Raw genomic sequence first — 27,327 nt, forward strand, 5'->3', positions numbered from 1 at the left:
ATTAACTGTAAGTGGTTTCATTTTCTTTAGTGTGCTCAGGAGCACAAGCAATTTCAACCAAAGCTTGCAGTATTTGGGGACCGAATCATTCTTATAATTCATTTCAGGAGGCTTTGAGGTGAAGTTGAGGCAAAAGTGTAGAATTAATCATTGTTTTCGCTCTTGTTATTTTGAAATTATTGTAGTAAGAAAGGGGGCAAAGAAATGAAACATGAATACTACTTCAGCCTCCCTCTGAGAAATGTTATTCTGTGTTGAATCATTTAAAGGATGATATCAAGCATGAAGAAGAAAAACCTGCAGTTGGGAGGATTCTTGGCCAATTATTAAAGGGATACTCCACCCAAATCTCTTGCACTATCTTGTGATTCTGCTGGAGCCAGTGGATTTAATCAGATTTTTACAAAACTAGGACTGTGTGGAGCTAAATGAGGGTACAGATCGACACAAGACAAGTGGATAATGGCACAAGAGTGGTTTGAGAAGTTCCTATGTGTGGGTGCAGTGATACTTTTCTTGGAATTCAAGCAGCCCACTGGTCTCCATTGATAATGAAAACTGCAAACTTTTTACAACTTTGACAGAAAGAAAAACCTTCCACTAGCTTTTTCTGAAGAGTTGTACCTCTTACAGAGGGTTTTATACTGAAAAGATAGATCCTGGGTAGAGTGACATTTTAATATTTTGAAATCTTGGATACGTCAGGTGTCAGAGGTTTATTAATGTGACCACAAATCCACTATGACACACAAAAATAGTTTTATATCACAGTTAATGAGACCTTTTCAAAGTGACAGGTCCAACTTCTCTTATGACGTAGCTGCAACTCTACTCAGTTCACAGACACCATTAGACTCTGTTCTAATACTTGCTGGTATGCATATGTAACGCTTGCTTATTTGACCCTGCCCTTTTCACATTATCTAAATCCAGACACCAAATTGTAAGGATGTTTTGGTTCTCAGGGGACCACACAAAATGAGAACAAAGTATGTTTACCTTCAGCTTTTGGGTCAGCGGCGATCTAGCATATTGTAGATGAACACAGAGGAAAGAATGCATCAAAGCTTTGTCATTTATCACCACAGCACTAACAACTCTGCAGCTAAAATGGCTTAATGGCTCAATTATTTTAGCAAAATGGTCACCACATGTTAAAAAGTGTGGCTACACTGATTCCAAGGCATTAGCTGTGCTAGAACAAATGTCCTGTACTCTGCTAACAAATAATCATGCATACATACATGGTCAAACAGAGATATGAGAGCATAATATGAATCAACAGCCATGTTTCTGTAAGAATGCCATTATGCGTTAAGTATGTAAACCATTTACAGCAGAAATGCTAAACACATGTACTTGGCGCTTGATTAATTATCTGTAATGCAAACACTTTAGTTGGCACTGGTAGTCAGGAATTTGGGAATGAATAGTGAGTAATTTAAGTGGCTCCTGTGGAATTTAACATGTCCACCAATTAAGGTTTATGAAAGAGTGAGAAAAGTCTGTTGTCAAACTTTGTCCAAAGCCTAATATGTCTCCCCCAAAGCACACACACAGGCAAACACAGCTCTCCTATGGAGATAAGGAATGATTATAGGTTGCACTCTGTAAAGTTGGTGGAAAGTGAAAAAAAGCAGTCTCTGCACATGTATTTAGTGATGAAACAGTGACCCCTGCAGGAGGAATTCTCACACTGTCATGAAGATGCAGCCAACTAAGGCATCTTACATTTATCATAGTTTCATATGATGAATGTAACTATTTTTTCGTAATTTTGATTATTGATGGAACAAAACAAATGAAAAACAGATGTCAGTCGTTTATTTGAACCCAAAGTTTCTCAGTCTTGGAGCCTCATGTTGGCTCATTGCATATCCACGTTGGCTTGAGGAAGATGACATTTGGATTTTTTTTTTGCTGCATTTTTGCTAAAGTACAAAGCAGATTTCATATACTCATTGTGTGTTTATTGTGTGATAATGCAAAGAAAAGCCAAATGGGAGTCTGTAGGACATTAAAGTGGGGTTGCGCATAAAGTTGCACATTCATAACACACTGCCTCTGCTGCAAGATTGCAAATAATAATATAATTTTACTTGATACAGGCAAGGCAGAGAAGGATTTCTTTAACTATGTCCTACCCTCTGTAGTTATCAAAGGAAAGGAAAAGACAGAAAGAACAGACAGAAAAGAAAAGAAACAGGAATAACAGCAAGGCAGCTCACAATGCAGTACAACTTGAAATATTAGAAATCTTCTTGCTAGAGATTAGATGACACAAAACTGAATTTTAATAACATTGTCAGCCCAAACAACAAGAAAGCACAAGGAAAAAGGAAGGACAACAAAAGGGTGTGGACTGTCAGTTCGTTTCATTTCGCAGACGGCCACAATGACTTGTTATCTCTGAACTCTGAAGTCATATTTGACTCTAATCTGATGATTTATAACACAAGGCTGGTAAACATGATTATTACCATCTACTTACTGTTAATCATTGCTTTCCACCACTGACAATGGAGATCAGCATGATTGCCATTACAGTTTTTCTCATATTCATAAATGTCACATTGTCAAGACTTTTGGTTTTTATAACTTTTTGACATAAATAAAATTTAATCCCCAAAATATGAAATGTGTGTTTCAAAAGCTACAACACAGTAAACAAGGTTAGTATTATAAAGACTCATTGCAGATAACCTGAAGGCACGTTACCTGGTGGAGCTGTCAATATTTATTGTGCCAGTAAAGTTCATTATTCTCTGACATTGCAGCTTGAGTGTTTCATTACCCTCAGTGATAAGCTTACCTCAGCTGCATCATCCATTCATCCATCGTGCTCTTCCTCTCTGGTGGATCCCTGCACTTTAGGTTCAGTGTGACACAGTTCCACTTCAACACTAAGTCAGTCATGGAGGGGCTCAACTTCAAACTGATCAGCGGTCACACAAAGAAAAAGGGAGAGAAGCCGTTCATTGCAGAGAAGTGGCAAAATGTAAATGGGGCAGCTGCAATTTCAAGCATTTATTGTGTTCTTCCTGTCTTAAAGTGCCTGCATTTATATACGAAAATAGCAGATTAAAAGTCCCCACTTTTCTCAATTACATGACTTTTTTTCTCAACAACCCAATGTTTATTAGCCAATGAACTAAATCTAATCTCCTATATACATTAAAATTCAAAACACATTTAGTACCTAACTAATTATTGGCTGTCTTTATTATTGCACTGCAAAAATATGCTTATCATTTTTGTACCTCTCCAGGCAACGTCAAGATTACATCTGATCCGTGCAGCACTGCTGGCTGGGTTGTTACTTTGAAGAGTGGGGGCTCCTTCGGTTGTCGTGTTTAGGGACAAGAGGAGATTAACAGGAAGTCGATGTTCTTTTGACCAATCACAACAAGAGAAGTCCAGCGGGACTGAGTCCGCAGAGGGGAGCCGGAGAGGACTCGTCCCACTAGCATTCACACTGTTTGTAGCTCCGTTAGCTCTGTCATTAAGTTAGTTGACCAGCCTTCTTCCAGCCGGCTGGACGCACAAAAGCAGTGGAGGTCTGTCATTTCTTCTGCGACACAGACGGGCAGAGCAGCGGGTGAACTCAGTAATATTTCGGGTGGAAGATCTAGGTGGAGATGTGTAATAAGCTGCATTGGACACTAAGGACCTACCTGGCTGCCAGACTATCAACTGACAGCTGTCACCGCACCTAGCTGCTTAAGCTAGCTGGCTAGGTGAGCTAACAGCTAACAAGTGTTTTTTCGGGCTCATAGCCTGGCTAATTTAGCCAGCCAGTGCTGCTGTCGGTTCGCGGAGGTAAGCAGCGACTTCTGCTGAACGTTGTATCTTATTATATTCTCAACAACATTCGACTCCACCTGCTGTTCAAACTATGAGTTAGCCAAGGAGCATCGGACAGCAGTGTTTGGAATATTTTGAGGTCCAGCTAGTTGGCTAACATTTAGCTTGAAGCTAGTTGACTGCATTCATTCAATTATTGAAAAACTGCTTAAGCGCAAATACCAGCACCTCAACCAACAGAACCTGGTTATACCCAATCATACTTGTTGTTACGACACAAATACATTTTGGACTCGAGCGTGCTTTTGATAACCTCGGGGGACATGAAGAAATTTTTTGATTCTCGTCGGGAGTTGGTGAGCTCTGGGCCTGGCTCCGGAGTCGGTGGAGGAGGCGCTGGTTCCGGCGGCGGTGGCAGCTTCATCGGACGGGTCTTTACCATTGGACGATATCAAGTGACCGTCGAGGAAATTGTTGCCGAAGGTGAATTATTTGTCTTTCTGTTGTGTGGATTCAAACACATGTCATGAAAACACGTCTAACTAGATCCACAATCTGACCTGCATCACGTCGTTGTGAGGATGGTCCGACAGGTAACACTAGTTACTGAGGGCCTGTTTGTGTTGGGCTATGGCCCTGCTAAGACACACTACAACCTTTTAGTTTATGTTACTGATGGGAAAGACAGTGGTCCTGCTTGCACACAGTACCTCAGGCAGCTCTGTTGATGTTCATTTACTTGCCAGATGTCCTTGCGCTTCAGACTTTTTTCTTTTGTGGCCTGAGCTTGTCTGCTTCTGTGTAATAATCACAAAAGTTGGAAAAAAAACAAGATTTCAAGGCTGGAATTTCATATATGGGAGAGGGTGTGTAATATAATTGACAACTGTTAAGATTGTCTTGCCTGTGCATCACTCTTTACCTTAAGGCTGGGAGGAACATTGTATAACTGGATTTTCTACTGTGTTGTAAAGGACCAATGCCGTGCTGAGTCATCTGTCTTGATATTTACAGAGGGAGTGACAAATCGCAAGTCTAGATTTCAGAAGTTTGGATCAACAATTTATTGTTGGTTAGAAGGGGATAAAGGTTATTTGGATGTCTAGCCACATAAAGCATGACCTCCTGAAGAGGTGCACTTTTCTCTGTTAAAACAATCTTGCATGACTGTAAGCCTGTAGGTTGTAAGGCTGAGAAATGGTTTGTTGGAAGCTGGTCTTAACTTGAAAGGTGGTCTTTACTAGAAAGCAGTTAAACAGGCTTTGTGATGGAGGTTTACAGCTTTTCCCATGGTCATTTGTCTTTGCAATGAGTTTCTGCCCTGCTCTGTTAGCCAAGAGCGCCTGGTACTAAATAATAGATGAAAGAAGACTGATTAATTTATCAGTACTATAGATGGACCCCATCTGTTTGGCCACACTGTGGCTTTATGAATGGGTTAGACGTCTAACCGCAGTGCTACCCTGCACTGAGACATCAGTGAAAACTTTTAGTTTAGAATTTGTTATGTTAATGAGGACTTATTATAGTTTTCTTATGAGTTATAGAAATACTTTGGGCTTAATGCAGACATTAACTTGAGAGAGGCAGCATTGAGATTGGTTGTTTAATAATTTCCCAAATTTTATAAATCTTTTTACAAAATGCTGGTTGGATTTTCTCCTGCACATCATGTTTTTTCTTGCTCATTGCTTTTCTTTCTGCTTGCAATGCAGCTCCCCCAGGTGTCACTGGACCTATTTATTCAGATGGTTTTGGTTGTATTCTGGGCTATTAGTTTCTGTTAGCCCTTTGCTCCATTTGGTAATGGTATTTTTTTCCTCCGTGTACTCCCTTTGTTATCATTGCTGAACTCTGTTGCCTTCAGCTGAAATAAACACACTTTTCACATTACACAGACAAAAGCAGTCAGAGTGACGTACTGGCTTTTGTGGCATCAGGCCCAAAGTTACATGCTTGTTGATTTTATTTTAGACATTTGGGCTTCAGGCAGATGTCTGTGATTTGTTCTCAGCTAGTTGTCTGCGGATTTTCCAGGACACAGCTTTCTATCTTTACTATCAACAACATGTGTTTTTGTCTGTCTATGCAGAGTTGCTGCTGGTAACATTAGACCTGTTCTTGAGATGTATGTAATTTGTTGCACTGTAGCAACCAAAATCATCCAGTTTTCTGTGCATAAATTCACTTAAGCTCAGGCTGGCAGTAAATGCTAATTTTGCCTCCAGTAGGTGAAACCGCTGCTAGTATTTCCTGCTGTTATTGCAGTGTCCTGTGACCTTGCAGCGAGCATGTTTGTAAACAGCATAGTAGTCTTGAGAACATGTGTAGTAGTCCTAAGCCTAAATGCTAGTTATGTAAGTCCCATTACACTGATGACAAACTGTGACCGAACACCATAACCATTCACTGAGCTTTTCATAGCAGTGCCCAAAGGCGTATTTTTGTGTGCGTTTGCTTGAGCGTGTATGCATAAAATAGATCGGTAGAATCCTGACAGACAGTTACGTCAAGAGGCAGTAGCTATTTGTAGCTGTACTTACAATTATTTGTTCACACTGTCTACTGAGATTGTAGACCACTGGCAAGTGTTTCTTAAGAAGGCTGCTAATCCCTCTCATTTCTTACAGGCATGTCAGATTAGACTGTGCGAGTCAGCGGGGGTTCAACCGTCTGAACTCTGACATACCACTGACACACACACACACACACACAGAAAACACACTTAGGGCCTGTGTTTTATGTGCACATGAAATCTGGTTCTCCGTCTTTTTTCTGATTCAGGATCAGGTCTCAGTCATTGTAATTTTGCTTTCATTGAAATCCACTTCACAAGCACATTGCTGCTCAGTGTCTTCACACTAATTACTCAGCCAAGTGCTCTGCCAGTGCCACGTCTCTTGGTGCAGCACTGCGTTCCAAATTTTTGCACTTCATTGTGAAATTTCAAGTATTGAATTTATAGTGGATGATGTCATTTGTTATTGTTAATTTGTTATTATCCAAGATGACCCAGCTCCACCCTGCTGCAGAGCACTGAAACACACATGCTTTCATAGGTGAGAGTTATTGTCTTTTTTTAACTCTTAGGGCAAGCCTGTGGAAAAATAATTCTCATTCCGGTCGCCTTTGTGTACTCCATTCATTTCTTTGGTAATATAGCTCAGAGTATTGTTGCCCAAGGCAGTCTTTATCAAACGACACCCAGACCAGTCACGTGGAGCTGTCCTTGGCTTAGTGATGCCAGCTGGATGAGTCAGCCCAGTGCGTGGCATTAACACAAGCTGTGAGAGAAAAAACTGTGAGTGGAAGAGATGCAGTAGCAACAGAATTCAGACCTTTGCAGTGAAAGCTGCTGCATGCTGTCAACATAAAATTAAGGGAGAACCAAATGCAAGCTGAGGCCTGTTCATATCAAGATGTCAGTGACGACAATAGACTTTCCCACAGTCCACAGTTCAGTGCAGTACTACAAACAAAACTGTCAACAGAATTTTTCTGCGACAATTTATAGAAATAGGAAAAGCTTGAGATGTGACCTTCATGTGTAAATATCATCTTAGCATGGCTTGACTCAGGTATGATTATTCATATCTGTTCAGATTATGTGTTTTATTCATCTGTGGTGGTTTGAGTTGCAATAGATGCATACAACCATCTCATGTTTTCCCCATGTGTCAGCATCACTGCAGCCGACGGTGGTATGATGAATTCTCTCACTTCCTGTGTCCTGTCAGGTTTGTCTGCGTCTTGCATCCTTCCCCTTAGCACAGCCGCTGACTCACACAGTGCTGTTTCAAGCTCCTCTCACCAGTGTGTCAGCCATGCTCTCTTCATAGACAGTCATACCTCGAAGCACCCCATTCTGTACCTCATCACTATAATAAAATGAAAAAAATACATGTAGAAATATATTAGTTTAGCAGAAGTCAACTCCATTGTTCCATCAGTCAGCCTCATTAGCTGCCTGATAAAGAGATGTCTGATCTGTCAGAGTCAGAGCACAGCTGAGGGACATGAAGACCTTCTCTGAAAAGTTAAATTATGGTATCTCGTGCTGCTGCCACAATCACTTCAATTGACATGCAGTACTTGTACAGGAGTTGCTCCTGCTTAAACTGCCGGAGAGCTACAGCATAGCAGCACCTGACAGTCACTACAGTGAAAAGTGAAATTAAAAATGTGTGTGTGTGTGTGGCTGCTATAGCTAAAGGTCCAAAAATGGAGTGGAACAGGATATTTTAACATAGTAATTCTGGATCACAGTGTATTGATTTGGTGCTGTACTTTCGAAATGTGTATATGCTCATTCACTTGTCCCCTCCTCGATCTCTCAACTCATTTGCAGGAGGCTTTGCCATAGTTTTTTTGGTGCGGACTCATCAAGGCCTGCGCTGTGCACTGAAAAGAATGTATGTCAACAATGAGCACGATCTGCAGGTCTGCAAACTTGAGATTCAGATTATGGTGAGTAAGACAGTCCAGTAACTGACTGCTGACTGCAGAAAACCACATTTTCTTTCTGACACCACTAAGAGGTGGTGTTGTAAGAGTGGATGTTCTTGCACTCTGAGGTGGGTGGGATGACTGACATCAGGAAAATGTAGCTAGTGTATCATAACTTTCCGCATATGGAGAAATACAGAATTGACATTTACAATTGGCTTGTTCACATTTTCTGAACATTGTGGTCTGAACATGACTAACCCTGAATGCTTGAAGCCCTGTGAGCTTCATGTACGAACACTGACATTTATGTGAAAATACTCTTTGACCTAAGAATAATGATTGTAATTAATTTCCTTTAACACGTGAAATTCTGCTGAAAATGTTGAATGGCACTTCTAAGTTTACTCAACCACTTCCCAACTAGAGTCCTTTCAGTAAATGGGACTAAGAAGTTGCAGCCACACCCTGGGTGGCGTGACTATTACTGGATAGTTATCATCATTACTTCCTGTCCTTTGGCAGAGAATCAGCACCTCTCAGCAGATAAAAATAGACTGAATTGTTGCAAACACAGATGTTTTGTATTTTGTTTTTTACTAAGCCAAATGTTTTAGGGTGGTAAAATCTCTAAAAACTATATCTCTGTTGTTTGTCATCGTTGCTCTCTGTGTTTGTTTATGCAGAGGGACCTAGTGGGCAACAAAAACATAGTTGGTTTCCTGGACTCCAGCATTACTGCAGTTGGAGCTGGCGATGTGTGGGAAGTCCTAATCTTAATGGACTTCTGTCGAGGTAAATTTGCCCACCCACCCCCATCCCTTTCTGTCTCTGTTGAATTCAAAGCTCCATTACCCTCAGCTCCTCACAGCGTCCTGCTCTGTTCGAAGGCAAATGCTCAACTGATAGCGGTCGTGGTCAATAGAACTTCTGTCTCAGTCAATATATAACTGAGAGTGGTGGTATTTATAGGAAGTTCAATTTTTAACATTACTCTGTAGCTGTAGAAGCATCTGTAGAGTCAAGTTAAGAGTACAGAAAGCAGTTCTGTTGTGTTTCAAATGAACATGCCACAAACACATTATCTGAACAAGCTCCAATGGTAATGCAGTGTTTAAGTAACCAGTTACAGTAACAAAACAATTCTTAGCAAAGCTGATGTCGCAGAGAGTGTATGCTACGTTGTTGGTTGATGTCTTTCAGAGCTTCCATAGGAATTGGCTGTTTTCAAACAATTAGTTAAACATAAGCTTTTGTATGTATTGTAGCTATAGACTAAGTTATACCTTGTTATAACCATCATCATTCATAAACCGTATATACTGCTAGCCATTAGACGGGGACAGTGTTAACTTTGCATCAGCTGACTTGTCATAGACTCTGCGTTGACCTGTTCATTTTATGTAGGTGGTCAGGTGGTTAACCTAATGAACCAGCGGCTGCAGACGGGCTTCACTGAGGCCGAGGTGTTGCAAATCTTCTGTGACACATGCGAAGCGGTCGCTCGTCTCCATCAGTGCAAGAGTCCAATCATCCATCGAGATCTGAAGGCAAGTTTGAAGTCATTTACCAATACGCACACACCGCTCACTGCATGTTCTACATGATTAACGGCCACAATAATTATTTGAAAGTAATTTCTTGCGACATTGTTGTTTACCTCATCTACTATCAGTTCTGACGAGTCTCATCTTGTCTTCCTCATGTAGGTGGAAAATATCCTTCTGCACGACCGGGGACACTACGTGCTCTGTGATTTTGGAAGTGCTACTAATCACTTCCAAAACCCTCAGACAGAGGGGGTGCCAGTCGTGGAGGAGGAAATCAAAAAGTGAGTTTTTGAGCTCTGTATTCCTTCTATCCTTTCTCTTTATTAATATTCAGGTGCTCACTGGTGTGCTCTTTAAACCAGGTACACTACTCTGTCATACCGCGCTCCAGAGATGGTCAACCTCTATGGTGGGAAGGTCATCACAACGAAGGCAGACATTTGGGTGAGAATGACTGTGTTCATTAGCACATTATAATGACTGTATAATAATGACTTGTGCATTAGTAAGTTCTGACATGCAAGAGGTGTGTTGATGCTTGTCTCTACAGGCCATGGGTTGTCTGCTGTATAAGCTGTGCTACTTCACGCTCCCTTTTGGGGAGAGCCAAGTGGCAATCTGTGATGGAAGTTTCACCATCCCAGACAACTCTCGCTACACCCACGACATGCACTGTCTCATCAGTGAGTAACCCTGCTCCTCAGAACATACACACTGCCCTACATACAGCCTGTACATCCTGTGTATGCAGTTTACGGTTGGGCAATATGTTCAAATTTTCCAACCAGCCCCCCTCAGCCCAACAACTGGCTATTGCTTATATGTTCACAGAGATATGTGTGCAGCAGCCACCCACCCTAGTTCTAGCTAATTGAGCAAAATGAACTCACAAAACGTCAAGACAGGAAATTATATTCTTACATCCAATTTTCCATATGAAACAGAAAAATGCAACCTTACACCTTCTGAAATTAAGTTTCTCTCATTCACTGAACTAAGACGAACTTAATTGCCTTGTTAATTCACAGTAAAACACAGCTATTTCAAACAACAGCAACAGCAGCTCTCACTCATTCTTCAGAGGTAGACCATTAAAATAACAAAATAAAATAACAAAAAAGAAGAAAAAACAGCCGGTGATGGATCGCAGGTAGCCAGTATATTCATCCAGTAACCCAACTCGAATGCAGTCACAGTTTGAATGTAAATTTTCATGTGTCTGAACATCCGTTTTTTGATTTCCCAGGATACATGCTGGAACCTGACCCAGAAAAGAGACCTGACATCTACCAAATATCCTACTTTGCCTTTAAACTGGCTCGACGAGAGTGCCCAGTCCAAAATGTACATGTGAGTCATGTTCAGCTCATTTTTCCTAATAATTTATGTGATTTTTATGTATCTTGCATACAGTGGTTTCAGTTGTCTTGTTACTTTTAGGGAAAGCAATCTAGGACATAATGATATTGGAGAGAAGCTATGCTTTGTTGGCTGCTCTCCATTCATCATCCTAATGCATTTACAACTATGATTCCAAAAAAGTTGGCAAAGTTGTGTAACAGGTAAATAAAAACTGTGTTTACCGACAGCAGTTTTCCTGAGTCCATGTATTTATCTCCTTTATACAATCATGTGTTCACAAAGTGGTGAACCTCGCTCAATCCTCGCTGTGAACGACTGAGCCGTTACCGGATGCCCCTTTCGTAGCAAGTTTCGTATCACCTGTTACCAATCAACCTGCTTACCTGTGGAATGTTCCAAACAGGTGTCACTGCATCAAATGCAGAATAAGTATATATTTATAAAAACCAATGAAGCTGATGAGGTCAAACATTAAATATATTGTCTTTGTGCTGTTTTCAGTGTATGTCCAAAAGGATTAGTAATTCATCACATCCTGCTGTATTTGTGTTACACAGCATCCCAACTTTTTTGGAATCAGTTGTACAAATTGGCTCAACATTTGTCTTCTGATTCAGCAAAAATTCTGACCTAATATCTGAGGTATATTTAAAGTAGCCAGTAATGGTGCATTCATGGAAACTGCAAATCAGTACTGTAGTGTAGCTGTGACACTCAAAATGTTTTCTTGATACCTCACAGGTGTACGAGATGTCAGCCTTTGGTTTGATAAGCAATTAAAAATGACGAATATCCTTATTGTTGTAGAATTCACCTATTCCTGCAAAACTTCCTGAGCCTATCAGAGCCAGTGAAGCTGTGGCCAAAAAGAGTCAAACCAAAGCCAGGTGAGTGAAAAGCAAAGCACGTGAGTGTTGTAATCGCTGTCAGAAACATCTGCATCACTAGTCAGTTTCCTCCTTTCCTTCCTTTCCATCAGGCTCACAGACCCCATTCCTACCACGGAAACCTCAATAGCACCTCGGCAACGACCCAAGGCTGGCCAGGCCCAGCCCCAGCCGATATCAGGCATTCTTCCCATCCAGCCAGCTCTCACCCCACGCAAAAGACCCAATGTGGCTGCTGGAGCACCCCAGGCCATAGGTATAAGTAGCTCTGTGATACCTCTTTGTATCAGTGACCATTCTTACTAGGTAACGTGGGCCTGCGGTCATGGTGACAGTTATCCTGCGAACAATATACTTAAATTGGCATCTTGTATTGATTTCAGTATGGTGATCTGCTCAAAAATTTGACTCTAGAGTCTACCAAGGCTCTAGAATTTGTGGTTGCATTTTAAAAAATAATTTTGATGTGATAAATGATATGTCTCTGTTTTCTCACTCTTCTCATCTTTCCTCCTTCCAGGTGTCGGTATCAGTGTCCCACCTCCAGCTGCAGCTGCTGTCCAACCTGCTCAGCAGGCTCCTGCTGCACAGGCTGCACCGCAGCCAGCTCAGACCGCCAACATGCAGCCACAGGCTACACCACAGCATCAGCAGCTCCTCATGAAGCAGCAACAAGCCTCAGGCTTCTTAAGCCCACAGAGTAATCAGCAGGTAGGCTTCCTGGAAGAGCCAGAATGGAAATACCTTTTGGTCACATTGTGTAAATTCAGGGATGCTGACAGATGGTGTGTGACAATGCTGTGCACACGTGTTGACTTGATTTTCAGGCATGACTGTCTAATTTTCATGTAAAAAAAACAGTATTAGAGCTTTTCTAGCGAGTAGTTCCATGAAAAACGGTACTAACTTGGGTTATAAATGTTCATTTATTCACAGAATATTGCTACTGTCTTCAGCACAGTCATACTTGATTTTCCACCACTTCATAAATGAGACCAACAACTGATTAAAAAGGGATGGTTGGTTTGCACAGTATTTGCAGGTAGAGGATGTGAGTCCTTCCTGTTCCCTGAAAGTTTTTTCATGGTTGAAAGCCCTGTATGTTGACCTTTGTGAAAAGACACATTTGGAAAACAGAGGGTGCTTGGCAACACTTAATGGTACATTTATTTTGATTAGCTGTGATTGACCACAATACAGTCACAGTTTGCATTATCAGTTTGCTCAGCTCGTTTTGCTTCAATTCACAATATCACTTTCCATGCAATTACATGCACAAATTGCTGCTTTGAGCAATGTTAATGAGCAATAATATAAAACATACAAGCACATGGTGTGGGCCTGCATGTTTATTTGACTGTGGTATCTGTTTATCTTGTGGTTGAGACTGTAAAAATCAGTTACTCTGATTCCTTTTTAATGTTTTTATTCTAATTTAAGTTTCCATGAATGGACCGTGACACCTCTCAGTATTCCCCATAAGCATTTGGTGGCATTTGGTGGCATGTTATCAACATCCGGCGTCTCTAGGCAACTACCTCTGATGTGGATGATGTCATTACCGAACGCCGGGCGCTGCGAGCAGCCAGCCACAACACGGCTAACTCTGTGGCGGTCGGCTACGAATACGCAATAAGGAACCATAGCTGTGCCAAACTACAGCTAAACTAGCCGACCGCCGGCTCAGAGGGGAATAGCACCAGCATATCATAACAAAATATTGGAATATGAACGAGTTTCACCGCAGATTATGCGTTTATAGAGGCTACGCACGGGTGCCCCAAGTACTCGCATTAATACGGATATACGCGCCGCTCCTCTGGGGCTAATTTCTTCAAAACGACTCCAAATGCCACCAAAGTTGTCTGGGTGAGTAAATGGTCGTATTTAATGCTACAAATAAGGTCCAGGTTGTAAAAAACAAAAGTTATCCTTTAAATGTTGTAAACATCTTCACACCCTCTCTCCCTCCTTCATATCTACCTCTGTGTCTGTCTCCCTCCCTCTGTCCTATATTTTCTCCTGATTTCCATTGTGTGTTGAAAAAAGTATGAAAAGTATTCTTAAAAAGCAGCTGTACTTGTCAAACAGCTGTAAATCATGACAAACTGGGCCTTCCTCATGCTTGGTTGTGTGGTATTCCTATGTAGCATCAACTGGTACTCACCCACCAGCAGCCAACAGCGTCTCAGGCACCTACCCTGCTGCAGTCCAAAGCTAAGCCTGTCCCTCCAGTTGTGCCCTTACAACTGCAACACCAGCAGCTGCAGCAGCATGTAGCCGCTGTCCATGAAACAACAGCTTCTCATCTGACCCCCATCCCCGAATCTGCAGCCATTGGTCCTGCAGCCGACCCAGAGGTCGTGGTAACATCCTACCGCTGTTGCCGTCGGCTGCTCTTTTTGGCCAGGGAGTTGATTACCTGCTCGTCTCTGACCGATCACATCCCGATTTTTACTTTTCCTCTTCTGGGACACAGGGGAAGCAGCAGTGCTCTCACAGAAATTGCTAAATGGGACAGTGTGAATGCCATAGCTAGAAAGTCTTCCTTTAATGTCGTCTTTATTAGAAAGCAATAACATACTGTATATCCTGCGATAACCAAATCATTTCTTTCAACTATCAGCCTTCTTTTTTTCATACTTTGGTGACCCTACTCTATGTATTTTGCATAAAAGCTTAGACTTAGCAGTTTCTTGATTCATGTATCTGTTTCTGTACAGTCTGTGCATTGGGAAAACGTTCTTCCTTTTCTGTAAAATCCGTCTTCTTTTTCAGATTTTCTTTTCCGGTGGATCTTGCTTGCTTGGTTTTTGTTTGTTTGGTGGTTGATTGTTTCCTTCTCTTTATACACTAAACTGAAATTCTCTCTTTTGGCATCAAGGACATTTTCCTCATGTTTCTGCCTCTGTATCTTTTTCTTTTCCTTATAGATGGCTGGCCGAGGGATTCACAAAGTCGGCTCCTTGACGCCCCCCTCGTCGCCAAAGATGGCCCCTAAGAGCGGCCACAGACGCATCCTGAGCGATGTCACTCACAGTGCCGTGTTTGGGGTCCCCGTCAGCAAGTCCACCCAGCTACTCCAGGCAGCCGCAGCTGAGGCCAGCCTCAACAAGTCCAAGTGAGCAGAATTAAGTCCCTTCAGTGATCTGAGGATGAACTGTCCTTTCATGGCACTCAGTGAGCTCAGAAGGCCAATAGACAGTCCATTCATATGACAGAACCCCGAAGGAGGATAAACGACCCTTTTACATCGCAGAGAATCCAGCTTAGGAAGAATCACTCAATTCAGTCTTTAAATAACTCTGTTCACTTGCTCGTATTTGCATACATCAGTAGGCCAGAGTCCACCGACTCAACGCCCATGGTCAAATTTCACTGTGCACTCTTAATCTTGTTTATGTTTTCACCTCTGTGTACTGCAGATCAGCCAGCACTACTCCTTCTGGTTCCCCCTGCTCGTCCCAGCAGAGTGTGTATCATCCGGGTGGTGACGGTGACGCCCAAGCAGGCCATACTGCACCCAACACTCAGCCCAGCTGGAACCCCTTTGGCGACGATAACTTCTCCAAGCTAACAGCAGAGGAGCTGCTTAACAAAGACTTTGCAAAGCTAGCTGAGAGTAAGATCACCTCGTTCACTGCACGCTAACACCTGCAGCACTGATAAATAAATAGTAATGTGATTTAAACTTCTTCCTCCTTCGCTGTTTCATGCACAGCTGCTGCACCAGGAGAAAAGATCACAGGCTCCAGTGAAGATCTCATTCCAGGACTCAATGCTTTTCCAGGTAAGGCTAATTCTTCTCAATATGCTGTGTCATTGCTTGGCATACATTATTTTACGGGAGGCTTCTCTGTGAGTGAAGTGCACTATCAGTCATCAAGTGGACATTTGCAGTCACACATGCTGAGGGAGGTGGAATTAAACTATTAGCTGGATTATGTCGTTGCTCTCTTGACGAATGTCTAGAGTTGTCACAAAAGTTAGCATATGCCCAACCAACGCTCTTCTTTTGTTGTTCATGCTCTCACCTTCCGTTATTTGTTCTCCCCCAAATTTATTCACTGTGTAATGTTAACCCGAAAGATCTGCAGGCATCATGAGTGCAGGTTCAGCGTTGTTGATTCTCCCGGACCATTTTAATACCCTCTCTGACACCACAGGTAATTTTCATGTCGCAACATGATGCAGAACGAGCTGTTTCTTTGATTCTCCCAGGCCGTAGGCTCTTGAACAAATATATTCTTAGAGCTTATGAGTCACCTTTTTATTTCCTGAAGTAGTTTCCTGGATATCACACTTCCCACAGGTCAGTTTATGAGGGCTAGTTTTGTGGTTTGGATTTGTACAAGGTCCTATCTTGTTGACATAGCAAGCAGCCTCACAGTGGCTCCTTGTCAGCTTCCATGAATAGAGACCGTAGCTACATCGCATCTCATTTGCAGATCTGTGCTTTCGCTGTTGCCTGGCAACGTGAAGGACAAATTCTCCTTTGTTAATTGGATTGCCTTACTGCTGGAGGAACCTGCTTACCAGTGGCCCTAAGAACAAGAGAAAGTTTAGCATGTTGCCTTGTTAAAATGATGACCCAGCCTTTTATGTTCTCCTCAGTTTAGCCTTTTGCCCTCTTGGAAGTGCATGCTTCTTAGCTGTGTAACCTCCTTTGTGCCGTTGCTGTTTCAGGCCTGAACCCAGAGGATAAAAATGTCGAGGCTATTACATAATCAGGATGTGGTTAATCTTCTCCACCCAGCCTAAGCTGTCTCTTTGACGCGCTCTGTTTGCTCACTCAAATAGGATGCACACACAAGCAAACAGTCTCCTGCTGGTGGGGCATAGAGCCCCATCTGAGCAGGATAAGGACGGCCTCGTTGGAATTCAGCAAAAAAAAAATATAGCATACTGCATAGTATTTTTAAAATTACATATGGTCTCTATTGCCTTTATTTATAAGAATTAGCTTTTTGTCCTTTAGGATTTATAAAGCTTTTCATCAGTGTTGGTCTCTGTCCTGTAGTGAAGGGGGCAAAAGGTCACATCTGCTGTGCCATTTTCTGAGCCAACACATTCCTTGTCTAAGACCCCCTACCCCATTTTGCCCCGTAGCAGTTTCCTGTAAGTATGAGCCACAGTGAAATGGTAGTAATTTGTCGTTTCATGCATGGACTGTATGTCCACTCACTAGATTTTTTTCTAATAATAGAGGTGCATAGTTTTAAGAAAATAACCTTTTTTTTATGAAGGTTTTGCTAAAGCCCATTAACAAACAAAGATGCCCTTTGCTCATTTGTCTGCACTGGTCCAGACATGAGTCGATCGGGTTGGCACGTGGACAGTGGCAGTGCATCGGTACAGTCTAATGACTTTGCTGTGTCTTGTTTTTGTCTGATTAAATGTTTGGTGTTTTGAGTTTTTATTCTAACAGCTTGACAGTTTCGCAGTGTTTTCTATTGTTACTCTTTGTTACCATAATTCTGCAGCTGAAGGCTAGCAGAGCTCCGTCCTTTGAAAGCATGAGATTTCGCTCAGCTTGCTGGTCTTGGACTGTGTGACAGTGGTGTGCAGAGCTAATGAGTCATACAATAATTTCTTATTATATTATGGTTTAATTGATGTTGCGAACAAGCTGGTGTGAAGTCATGTGTATGTAAAATTAGCTTGAAATGTTAACATAATGGACTTCATGCACCACGTTTCTGGAGTTCCATAACTCTTTAGTTTTTCTACTCCTTTTTATTTGTCTGCAAAAATCCTCCCTCATGGCCTTTTTCCCCATCTTGCCATCTGTTGCCACCGTCTTCTCTTCATCTTCTCTCTCTGGCTCACTCACAGAGAAGCTGATTGAGGGACTGAAGTCCCCTGAAACTTCTCTGCTGCTCCCCGACCTTTTAACCCCGGCTGACCCCTTCAGTAGTTCTGCAGAGAGCTCCACCAATGGTACTGGCTCTGTTTTTGTCCCCTGCCTCGCCTTAAAATTCCCCGTCTGCTCTGCATGTGTCTTCCTTGCCTTCCTTCTCCTCTTTCACTCACATGGTCTCGCTCTCGGGAAAAAAACCCGCTGGGGGAACTAGTAAAGAAGGCTATCAATTTTATCCACACTAAGGCAATCTGTTTTCTTTTAAAGTGCTATTAATGTCCTTGTATCACTGTTTTTTTCCACTCACTGGCTCGGTGTAGCGAAGGCAGAGGTGTGTGTGGACTCACTGATTCCTGGTCTGGAAGCCCCCCAGGCCCAGCGACATTCAGGCCAGCCAGAGCTCATCCCTGCCAGCATGCCAGGTTAGCGTCCTGGACCACAAAACAGGAAATCTTCACATAATTCTTTGCAGCATTTTCACCAGGGAATAATGGTTGCCAGCTGTGGTCGCTGGTCAATGCCCTTGTCGCTTGTTTATATCATCGTGACCTGAGGTTTTTATTGAGAGAACCACAGACACTGTCCTGGCAAAAGCACTAAAACAACTAATCATTTTGGCCTGTTGCAGCTAGCTTCAGGTGAAGCGCCAGGATGTAGACCATGATCCCGAGGTTTTCTAGAGTGTGAAGCAGCCTATTCTGTCTATTTCTGTGTCAGTCTAGTTCGCCCACAGTCTAGAGACTTCTGTAATGATCAGTATTGACTGTGTAGCTTTTCATAGATGTTGCTGAATGTTAAAACTAGCTGCTGTCCCTGACTTTGCAGCATATTTTCTCTGGGATTATGTTCCTCCAGAGATTAAACAGTGAACTGTCTTAACTAACAAAAGGCATTTTCCTCTGCTCTGTGAGCTAACAGTCTTCTTTTTGCTGTGACTCCTTGTCCCTTTGGCTTTGCTTCATCCTGTCTCAGACTCTGTCACTGGGGAGGACTCTCTGCTGGGCTGCCATCTATTATCTCATACTTCTCCTCATGGAAACCAGTCTGTTTCTGCTCTCCCTTCCTCCTGCTCCTCTGCTCCTCCTGGCTCTGGCTCTGGTTCCTGTCTGGAGGAGCTGCCGCCTGGTCAGACACCCTCTGGTAAGACCTCTCCCTTTGCAGCACCACCCAGCTAGCCTTATGTGTGCTGGCTGATTCGGCCCATGAAACCATCACAGACTACAGATCCTTCCAGAAAGAGGAGGGCCTGTTCAACCAGAGAAAACATAAAGTGACACGTGATGTGGAACTGAAACATGACACATTCAGTGACAGCTTCACAGACCCTTGACTCATTTGTAGAAGAGCCAAAAGCCACCTAAAATGCATGGCTTTTAAAAACTGTGACTGCCCTGGTTCCATCTATTTTTAATCTACTTGCATCCTCCTTTCTTTTAGCCCTTTTCTTTGCCTGAGTTAACTTCTTTCCCCCCTCCATCATTCCTTCACTTCCTCTTCCTTCACCGCAGACTCTGCTTTCCTCATGTCGTGTGGGGAGAAGGGCAATGACGACGAGTTTGACCCTATTCCTGTGCTCATCTCCAAAAACTCAAATCAAGGTAAGGTTAACAGAATCCCGAGATGAGCACTCACACACCTGCTGCAGCCCAGACCGCGACCCACACCGATGAATGCCTTAGCACCCAAATTCAGTCACCATAGCTGTTTCCTGTGACTGCTGATGTGAGGAGGCTTGTATGGGTGTGCTTATCACATCAAGGCTTTTTTTTTTTTTTTTTATCCCATCAAGCTCTCACATTAGTCATCTTCCTCTCTCTTGTTTTTACTGTTATACAGCCAGTGGTTGTCCACCTTGCAGGTGTTTGGCTCTTTGTAGCTTACCTTGAAAGTCTCCTCATGTTAGAATGGCATTCCCTTACTCTCCCCCCTGTAATGATGCAGCTGTATAAAGAGTATCCCAGCTCACTCTCTGCCTGTTTCTCTCTCTCTTTCTGCCCCCGTTCACGCACCTCTCTGCTCTGCCATCATCTCCCCTTCATCTCCATCAACTCCTCGCACTTAATTTCTCCATACAATCTCTGTTAATATTACTTTTGCTTGTTTTTCACTTTCTCCCTCGGCTCTTCCATGTCCATCTCTGTCTCTCTCTCTCTCTCTCTCTCTCTTTCTGCCACGTTTCAGGTGGTCACTCGCGCAGCAACAGTGGCAGTTCAGAGTCCAGCATCCCCAACTTGGCCCGCTCCCTTCTGCTGGTGGATCAGCTCATCGACCTCTAGAGGGGGTGGGAGAGGTCGAAGGGGCAGTGTGCAATCCTAACAAAGGGAGGGAGGGTGGGGGATAGAGATGGGGAAAGAGAGGCACTTAATGTAGCACCTTATGAAGTAAAACAGAGGAGCCGGCACAGATCGGTTCAATGGGACCTTTCTTTTTATGTGCCTCCTTGGCCTCAACTCCATCTCTAGTTGCCTGATAAGCTGGTTTCATATATCGCTGCTGGCCGTTGACATTCCCACACTGGTAAAAATCTTCTCATTAACGCCTGAGCATATCGTCTGCTTCTGTCCCGGCTACACCATGGTCTTCCTCATGCTTTCCTCACGTTTGCATTAATAGCCCCCATTCAGTGCACTGCCATGGTGATCGACTGTCATCGTACGCACTCGTTAAGCCGCTTGATCACAGCTGCATTGTGTTCACTTTGTGCACTTGTTCAGGGTTGAAGCTTTAGTTAAACAAGCTACCTTCAGGCATGCTCATTTGCGTCACGGGTCTGACTAAAGAGTGAGGAGTCAGAATGCTGTAGACCTCCAGGATATGCGATGCTCTTTCCTGTGAAAGCTTTGAACTAAACTATTGATCAAACAAAGATGCGCCGCTGAGAGCTGTTTGCGCTGATTGAACCGGTTTGTAAAGGAAAAATGTCAGCTTTGTTTATTCTTTACAGATTTGTGGGTAACTGTTGTACAAGGAGAATTAGGCTGCCTTTCTCAAACGTTTTGCGTCATCCAAGGAAGTCAGATCTGGTCAGTTCTGTGCTGCTATTCCCACAGAGACCAGTTATCCTCGTTTTCAACGGCTATCTATCCAAGCTAACACAGTACACCTATTAAGAGCTGCAGCTTCAGCTTAACTGTATATCGTCACCTCTATATGGATGTTAAGCAGGGTATTATTCTCCTAAAACTGCAGCTGTAAATCTGCCAGTCGTGATGATGTGTTGAAGTCCTTAAACTGGTGAAGTCAGTGTCGACATGGCCGATTCATTCGGCTCCATTGCCACGGCAGGATGCTTTCACTGTCAGCATTATGTACAACACTTCGTATGACCATTCGTGGTTTTTATGATCACGACCTTTTATGTGTAGGCTCATGAACTCACTGTCATATCTTTGACCCACTGTCAAGATGAGCACAGCAGAAACAAAGAGACATTTATTTGACCCGAAGCCATGCCAAAGCTAAAGGAGAGACTTTATTATTATGCTATGTTCACCGTGTGTCACTCTGCTCTCAGGGTCAGTGAAGATGAGCAGATTTTTAGCAGCGTAGTTACAGAGAGGGAAGAGCAGTGTGAGTTAAACTGTAGATACTGTGCTAACAAAGAAGTTTTCCATTGGCATCCCCTCTGTTTGATCTGTCCCTCACGCTGTACATTGAGGTCACCAGTGACAGTCATTTCAGCCAGAGGAGAAATTCAAAAAAACTCCTTTTATATGTACAGAAAATCACTGTTTATTTTTCCCTGATTTTTGCTTGTCAGCACTGGAAAAAGTAGGTTTTTTGTTGTTGCTTTTTTTTTTTAGAGTGTAATATTTAAAGGCATTTCATCTATCATGGTGTGAACAAATGTGACTATTACTGATAGTGCTTTAGAATGAATGTATGAACTGACTACCATTATGAAATATGTAAAATTAAGGATATATAGATAAAGCAAATATTTGTGTATGAAGCTGTATTTAAGAGCGCCGAGTCCCTCTGTCTTCACCCTCCACTCATGTCAAGCATTCAGCTAGTGCTTCTGTTCTAGATGTCATCACCGATACATGAAACAAAGTGCTTATGACTTACCTGAGTGCGTAGTATTTTTATCTCTCCACCGCTGTTCTTTACACAGTACTGGGGTAGATTTTATCCAACAGGCAGCAAAACAGAGCTAATGACGGAATTGATTTCCTGATGATCTCTGCGGCACCTTTCACCTCTGATGATCATAAGAACAGCTTGTGTGACTTGAAGAACAGCTGCGTTGCATCTGATCACAATCACTACAACAGACTTTGCAACACATCTTTTATTTCAAAATGCCACCAAGTGTTACCGTTCAGTCTGCAGTTGAAGATCCACTGCGTAGGCTTACGTCTCTTTTTAGGGTGCATATCACAGAAGATGTGTACATGAAAACAGAAAACTGCATTTTAAAGCTCAGTTTGACATATTGTAAAGGCTACAATAATAAAGTAAAGAAAGAGATCGGCACATCAAATAGCTCCAGTTTAAAAGATGTTAATGAGCTGCTGAAGCAGTCTGAGGAAGAGGAAGCTCTTTTCCATCCAATGTTCAGTTAAGTCATTTGCATTTTTGTGGTTAATCTATGCAATCCTACAATAATGCTTCATGTTCCTGTCAGACGCTACAGCGCTGCGTCCCGTAGAGTTCTCTCCTTGGCCGTAGACTTTTACTTGTGTTGCCGTGTGAAACCGATGTACTCGTTGTGCTGGTTGGGTCGATGTGGTGGCAGGTGTAAAAATGGCTTTGATTATATCAAAATGTTTGACATGATGTGGCAGATGTCCGTGTGTCACAGCAGGACCATTATGGAGTGTGTACTTCTATTTTTATGAATTAACGTTCAAAAACAGAGACAGAATAAAAGTCATTGCTGTGAATGTAAATGAAGTCTTTGGGTCACATTATTTGATTTGTGTTGAAGAAAAAAAGAGCCCAGCTGGCTTAATTGACAGTCTGAAGATTAATTTTTCCATTTCTGTTGTTTTAATTATCAGACAGGTCATTTTTCCTTCTGGGAACCAAATTAGATTGCGGATACTCGAACTCGATCAGAGGCCTTTGCTGCTCACATTTCACTATTGAACCATTTCTAGTGTGTCTTGCATTATGGAGATATGTTTGAACCTTTTAGTACAAGCATCACAGCAGGCACTCGTGTGTCTGACAGCAGTGCGGTGTGGACTGCTTCTATTCTTCCTGGATTTTGGTTGACCTGTATTTTAATATCACATCACAGTTCACTGCTGTTGTGAATCCTTTAGTTAAAAGCTTTGAGTCCCTGAGTTGTGTTCCTTCTTTAGATTGTACCATTGATGGACTGTAAAGTTTGTGAGCTGTTTACATGATTACATGATCAGTCTGTTTGCTGTTGTGTCGTTAGTCAGCTCTGACCGGTGAGATGATCTGTAGGCCAGTTTAAACGATGCAGGAAATAGTGCTCTCTGTGAAGTGGGCTGTGGACAGTTTAAAACAGACGAGTGACGAAGGAAATATCCCAGGAAGTAAAACCAAAAGCCGGTGTTTTCCTTTAATGGCTTCGACTAACATCTTCCCAAGAGCTGCCAGTTAACAGCCGCTGTCGACGCTGCTGAGGTAAGACCGATCTGTCTCTGCTCACCTGTGCAAACCTGTCTGTCCCTACTCACCTCTACCTCTGCTGTGAAGGCTCTTTGTCCTTGTTTCCACAGACCTACGACTCCCTCTGAGTTCGCTCTACCTCAACACAATCACTGCTAACTAAAAGCTAAACTGCTGTCACCGTCTCCCCTAACGCGAGGCACTGTTTTTGAGGATACTGCCGCAGCTGTGGAATAATTTGTGGAAACAAGGTTATTTGATGTTGTGACGGTAGAGCCGGCTAGTCTTGTCTGTGTTATGTGACTTTCAGAGTAGAATGTGTCTGTATCTCTGTAGTCCTGTGCTGGTTTCTCACTGTTGGGTCGTTCCCATTGATTCTTCAGTGGTTACAGATGTTTCATCGGTCATATAGTATGTCGTGTGTGACTGAGGTTTGATGGTCTGGTGGATAAATGGCCAGCTGGACCTGAGATGGTAAAGTTTCTTGTTACAGTATTTATACTGTTGAATGTTCTTGTTCACCTCTGATGTGTTCTTCTCTATCTCTGCTCTCTAATGCAGATGTGCAAGGGGAGAGTAATGGCTACTCTGTGCTTGGAGAGGGACAAGAGACTGAGCCTCCCCAAGGAGATTCTCAGACAAACGACGGATGTGTGCACTCGAGTGATGAAGATGAGGAGAAAGAAGCCCAGAAGGAGCGGCAGCAGCAGGAGGAGGAGGGGGCCGCTGAGACTCATGCAGCAGCCCATGACTGCAGCGGCTCCAGACCGCTGCTGCTGGACTCCGAGGATGAAGAGGAGCAAGGACCTCAGTTAGCCCTCCACTCATCATCGCACTCCGACGCAGCACCATCACAACCGTCCACTACCTTCCATCAACCCAGCACCTTCGCTCAGAATCATTCCCAGCACCTACATGAGCCGGCGGTGGGGGCAGAAGTCGCTGCAGATGTTTTCTCGAAAGCCCCCTTTCGGGTCGGACAAGAAGAAGCTTGCGACGTGTTTGCCAACGCTCCTTTCCCACGTGCCCCCCTTTCAGCTCAGCAGCAGCTCGACGTGTTCTCTCAGGCTCCCTTCGGGAAACGGAAGGAGGCCACGGGAGCTCAGGCCAAGACCTCATATCCTCACGCAGCTGGAGTTCAAGGTGTGACCCCCGAGCAAGGTGTGTTGGGACAAGTTGCCCAGCAACCGTTCCGCCCTCAAGCTCTGGCCAAATACTCCCGGCACTTTGAGGGACCTGTGCCGCAGCAGCCGGTAGCAGCTCACAGAGTCGTGTCTAACGTGAGCAGGCAAGCCGCTGTGGCATCAGTCCCCGTTGGACCTCTCCACTCATGGACCTCAGAAGTGAGCGCTGTGGACCCTTTCGTCTCTGCACCCTTTCACCTCAAGGCCCCGCAAGAAAAGCCCTGAATGCACACTCAGGGGTCAGGGCATCGGCGCCACTCAATTATGCAAACTACAACCGGCGTACTGCATGCTGTCACCAGCGCTGCAGCTGGACTGCAGACCTGCATGGATCTCATTCTTAACTGGCTCCAATTAGTCTGATAGTGCAAGGTCATCCTTATTAGAGGAAGAAAACTGACATCATTCCCAGACTCCCGCTCACCTTTTATTTTTCCTGTCAATCCTTTTGGTACGTTCATCTACACAAAGACAACACGGTGGTCAAGCATTTGATTGTTTTCTTGCCTACCTCAGTTACTTTTTGTGTCAGCACTAAGAAGCCACACAGTGAGGGAGGTGGGAGGTGGTAGATTGTCTGCAGCTTTGGCAGTCTAATTTCCTGTATGTTTGAGCTTTACTGTGAAACTATGATCTGATAACGCCTCACTCCTCCATTGTATTAGTTCTCATAAAGGATGCGTTCAGCTTGAATCACAAGATCATGACTTCACAGAAGCTTGGATGAGGAAAAGACGCTGTTTAGCACCGTGAGCGAGTGAAACACATCCGCAGTCTGACAATACTATTGTGTGTTTTGTTTTTTTGTGACAGGACGTTTCAGAGGAATCCGTAATTGCATCAAACCACATTTTGACCGGCCTTATGTTTCTGCCCTCAAAGTCAACCGTTTTAGGCCCTTTGGTCTTCATGCTTGACCGTTTGCTACGAAGCAGATGCCGGATAATGATGCGTAGACATTTCAATGAACATTTGTTGATATGACGTAACTTTTTTTTTTCCAAAATGTTTGCATTTTTGTCATGTGTATTACGTTTGTGGTCACTGTCCTGTCTGATGGAATATCAGTGTTCATTCCATTTAAACGTATATAAATGTTAGGCATAGAAAATACAGTGTACTAGTTCCTTTCTTATATAAACGTAGCAGATTCACGTTGTTTGTTTTGCCTCATGTTTGTAACAGGACATCTCTGAAGCCTTACACTTTTAAAATACTTCCCTCCTACCACACCAGACAGCGCAAAACACGTTTGCCTTTTGTGCCCTCCTAAAACAAACTGCTGCAATTACATCATTTTATTGCACTTGCATTCATTACCAAATACTTGTGTACAATCATGTACAACTGCTGTCTGCAGAATGCTAACACACCGAGACTCCCAGCCAACTCTTTAGTGCATCTCTATCGTAGACATCTCTATAAACTGCAAATGTGTACTAACTGTGACTCACACTTATGAACATCTGAAGTGAAAACTTACACTGCAACTTTAAGAAATGCTTTCCTGCAGTCACACAAATATCTACAGCACTTACGCCTAGCAGTTCCAGTCAGGGATTGTAATAGTAGTATCTTGTGAGATCAATGATTGATGACATTCCTTTTTGAATTTATTTCCATTGCCATTTAGGAATATTTTATTTTCTTTGTGCTTTGTAAAATCATGGAACACTTTTTGGTTCCCACCATGGCACTTTTGAGAAAGGGGATCCAACCTGTTTCAACCCAAAGTTTAATTCATGTATTCCTCTGTTGCAATGTAAAATCCTCCGTTTTCTTTTTGAAGCGTACAATCTTTTTTTTTTTTTTTTTAAATGCTCACTTTTCTCACCCAACTTGTATACATGAAGGTTGCACATAGTCACTGATACAGAGTCAGGGTTCCCTAAGAATGTGTTTTGATTGTAACACAGCTGTAAAATGTATTTCGACCAGTGTTGTATAGGAAATCTTTGGAAGATTCAACATGTTGGACAAAAAAAAGCACTCGAAATACTTATTATGCTGCACAGCCTGCCTTTGAAAACTATGTTGTAAGTCATAAAAAAAATTAAATGAATGTAAATCAATTTTGCACAACTCTTGCAGTTATTTCTCATCACTGAAACACACACAGTTATGGATGCAACTAGATACTGTACATATACTGAAGCTACTTTAATACAGTTTAATGCACATTTCTGTTTAATGCTAACCTACACTTCTTTGCGACTTAATTTATGTGTGAAACATTGTAGTTTTTGCTCCAGTGTATTTATCAGAAAGCTACTATGCTTTGCAGATTTTGATTTTTCTTACAATGCTGTTATATAACAATAATAATCTAGTCTTATGATAGAAGGTGCTGAAAGGGAGCCTTTTGCTACATAATGTGAATTTTAACTTTTCATGCTTCAAGTTAAATTTTCTGATCTTAGTTTTGTGCTGTTACTAAAGACTGTAGGTCCTCCACCATTTAAAACTGTCCTCAAAAATTTTATTTTCGGTGCAATATGCATAGATTCATTGGATAATAAAATAAATGTAAATTTCCGTATCTTTATGCCACGCATATAAGTACTGTAGAGATAAAACTCATCTTTTTCTTTTTCGAGAGCGACACTTGCGTTTTGCGGTGTGACCTCTGTAATTATTCGCTAGAG

General features: G+C 42.7%; 1 protein-coding gene across 9 annotated transcripts; it reads left to right on the forward strand.

Moving 5' to 3' along the window:
* The first annotated feature begins 3,436 nt into the window (after positions 1 to 3,436).
* LOC121606341 (AP2-associated protein kinase 1-like) lies at positions 3,437 to 25,971 on the forward strand. 9 transcript variants are annotated; one of them, XM_041936596.1, is made up of 20 exons: positions 3,437 to 4,287; positions 8,153 to 8,271; positions 8,937 to 9,045; positions 9,658 to 9,800; positions 9,960 to 10,081; positions 10,163 to 10,244; positions 10,351 to 10,483; positions 11,047 to 11,150; positions 11,970 to 12,049; positions 12,142 to 12,305; positions 12,570 to 12,760; positions 14,200 to 14,415; positions 14,983 to 15,170; positions 15,475 to 15,671; positions 15,771 to 15,839; positions 18,230 to 18,331; positions 18,882 to 19,049; positions 19,418 to 19,507; positions 20,091 to 20,190; positions 24,060 to 24,192. In XM_041936596.1, the coding sequence occupies exons 1-19, from the start codon at positions 4,128 to 4,130 to the stop codon at positions 20,183 to 20,185; spliced, it is 2,532 nt and encodes an 843-aa protein (XP_041792530.1). In that variant the 5' UTR covers positions 3,437 to 4,127; the 3' UTR covers positions 20,186 to 20,190; positions 24,060 to 24,192. The 9 variants fall into 9 exon arrangements, with proteins under 9 accessions (XP_041792530.1, XP_041792522.1, XP_041792523.1 ...); XM_041936588.1 differs by lacking the exon at positions 20,091 to 20,190 and having other exon boundaries at positions 24,060 to 25,971; XM_041936589.1 differs by lacking the exon at positions 20,091 to 20,190 and having other exon boundaries at positions 14,200 to 14,409; positions 24,060 to 25,971.
* Positions 25,972 to 27,327: the final 1,356 nt, after the last annotated feature.

This window comes from Chelmon rostratus, chromosome 5 (assembly GCF_017976325.1).
Source record: "Chelmon rostratus isolate fCheRos1 chromosome 5, fCheRos1.pri, whole genome shotgun sequence".
NCBI classification, from domain to species: Eukaryota; Metazoa; Chordata; class Actinopteri; order Chaetodontiformes; family Chaetodontidae; genus Chelmon; species Chelmon rostratus.

Bases quoted from the DNA above. Each gene is read 5' to 3' on its own strand.
- LOC121606341 (XM_041936588.1), top strand. From the start codon at position 4,128: ATGAAGAAATTTTTTGATTCTCGTCGGGAGTTGGTGAGCTCTGGGCCT. The intron at 8,272-8,936 runs GTGAGTAAGACA...TTGTTTATGCAG, and splicing joins AACTTGAGATTCAGATTATG to AGGGACCTAGTGGGCAACAA. The intron at 10,484-11,046 runs GTGAGTAACCCT...TTGATTTCCCAG, and splicing joins CGACATGCACTGTCTCATCA to GATACATGCTGGAACCTGAC.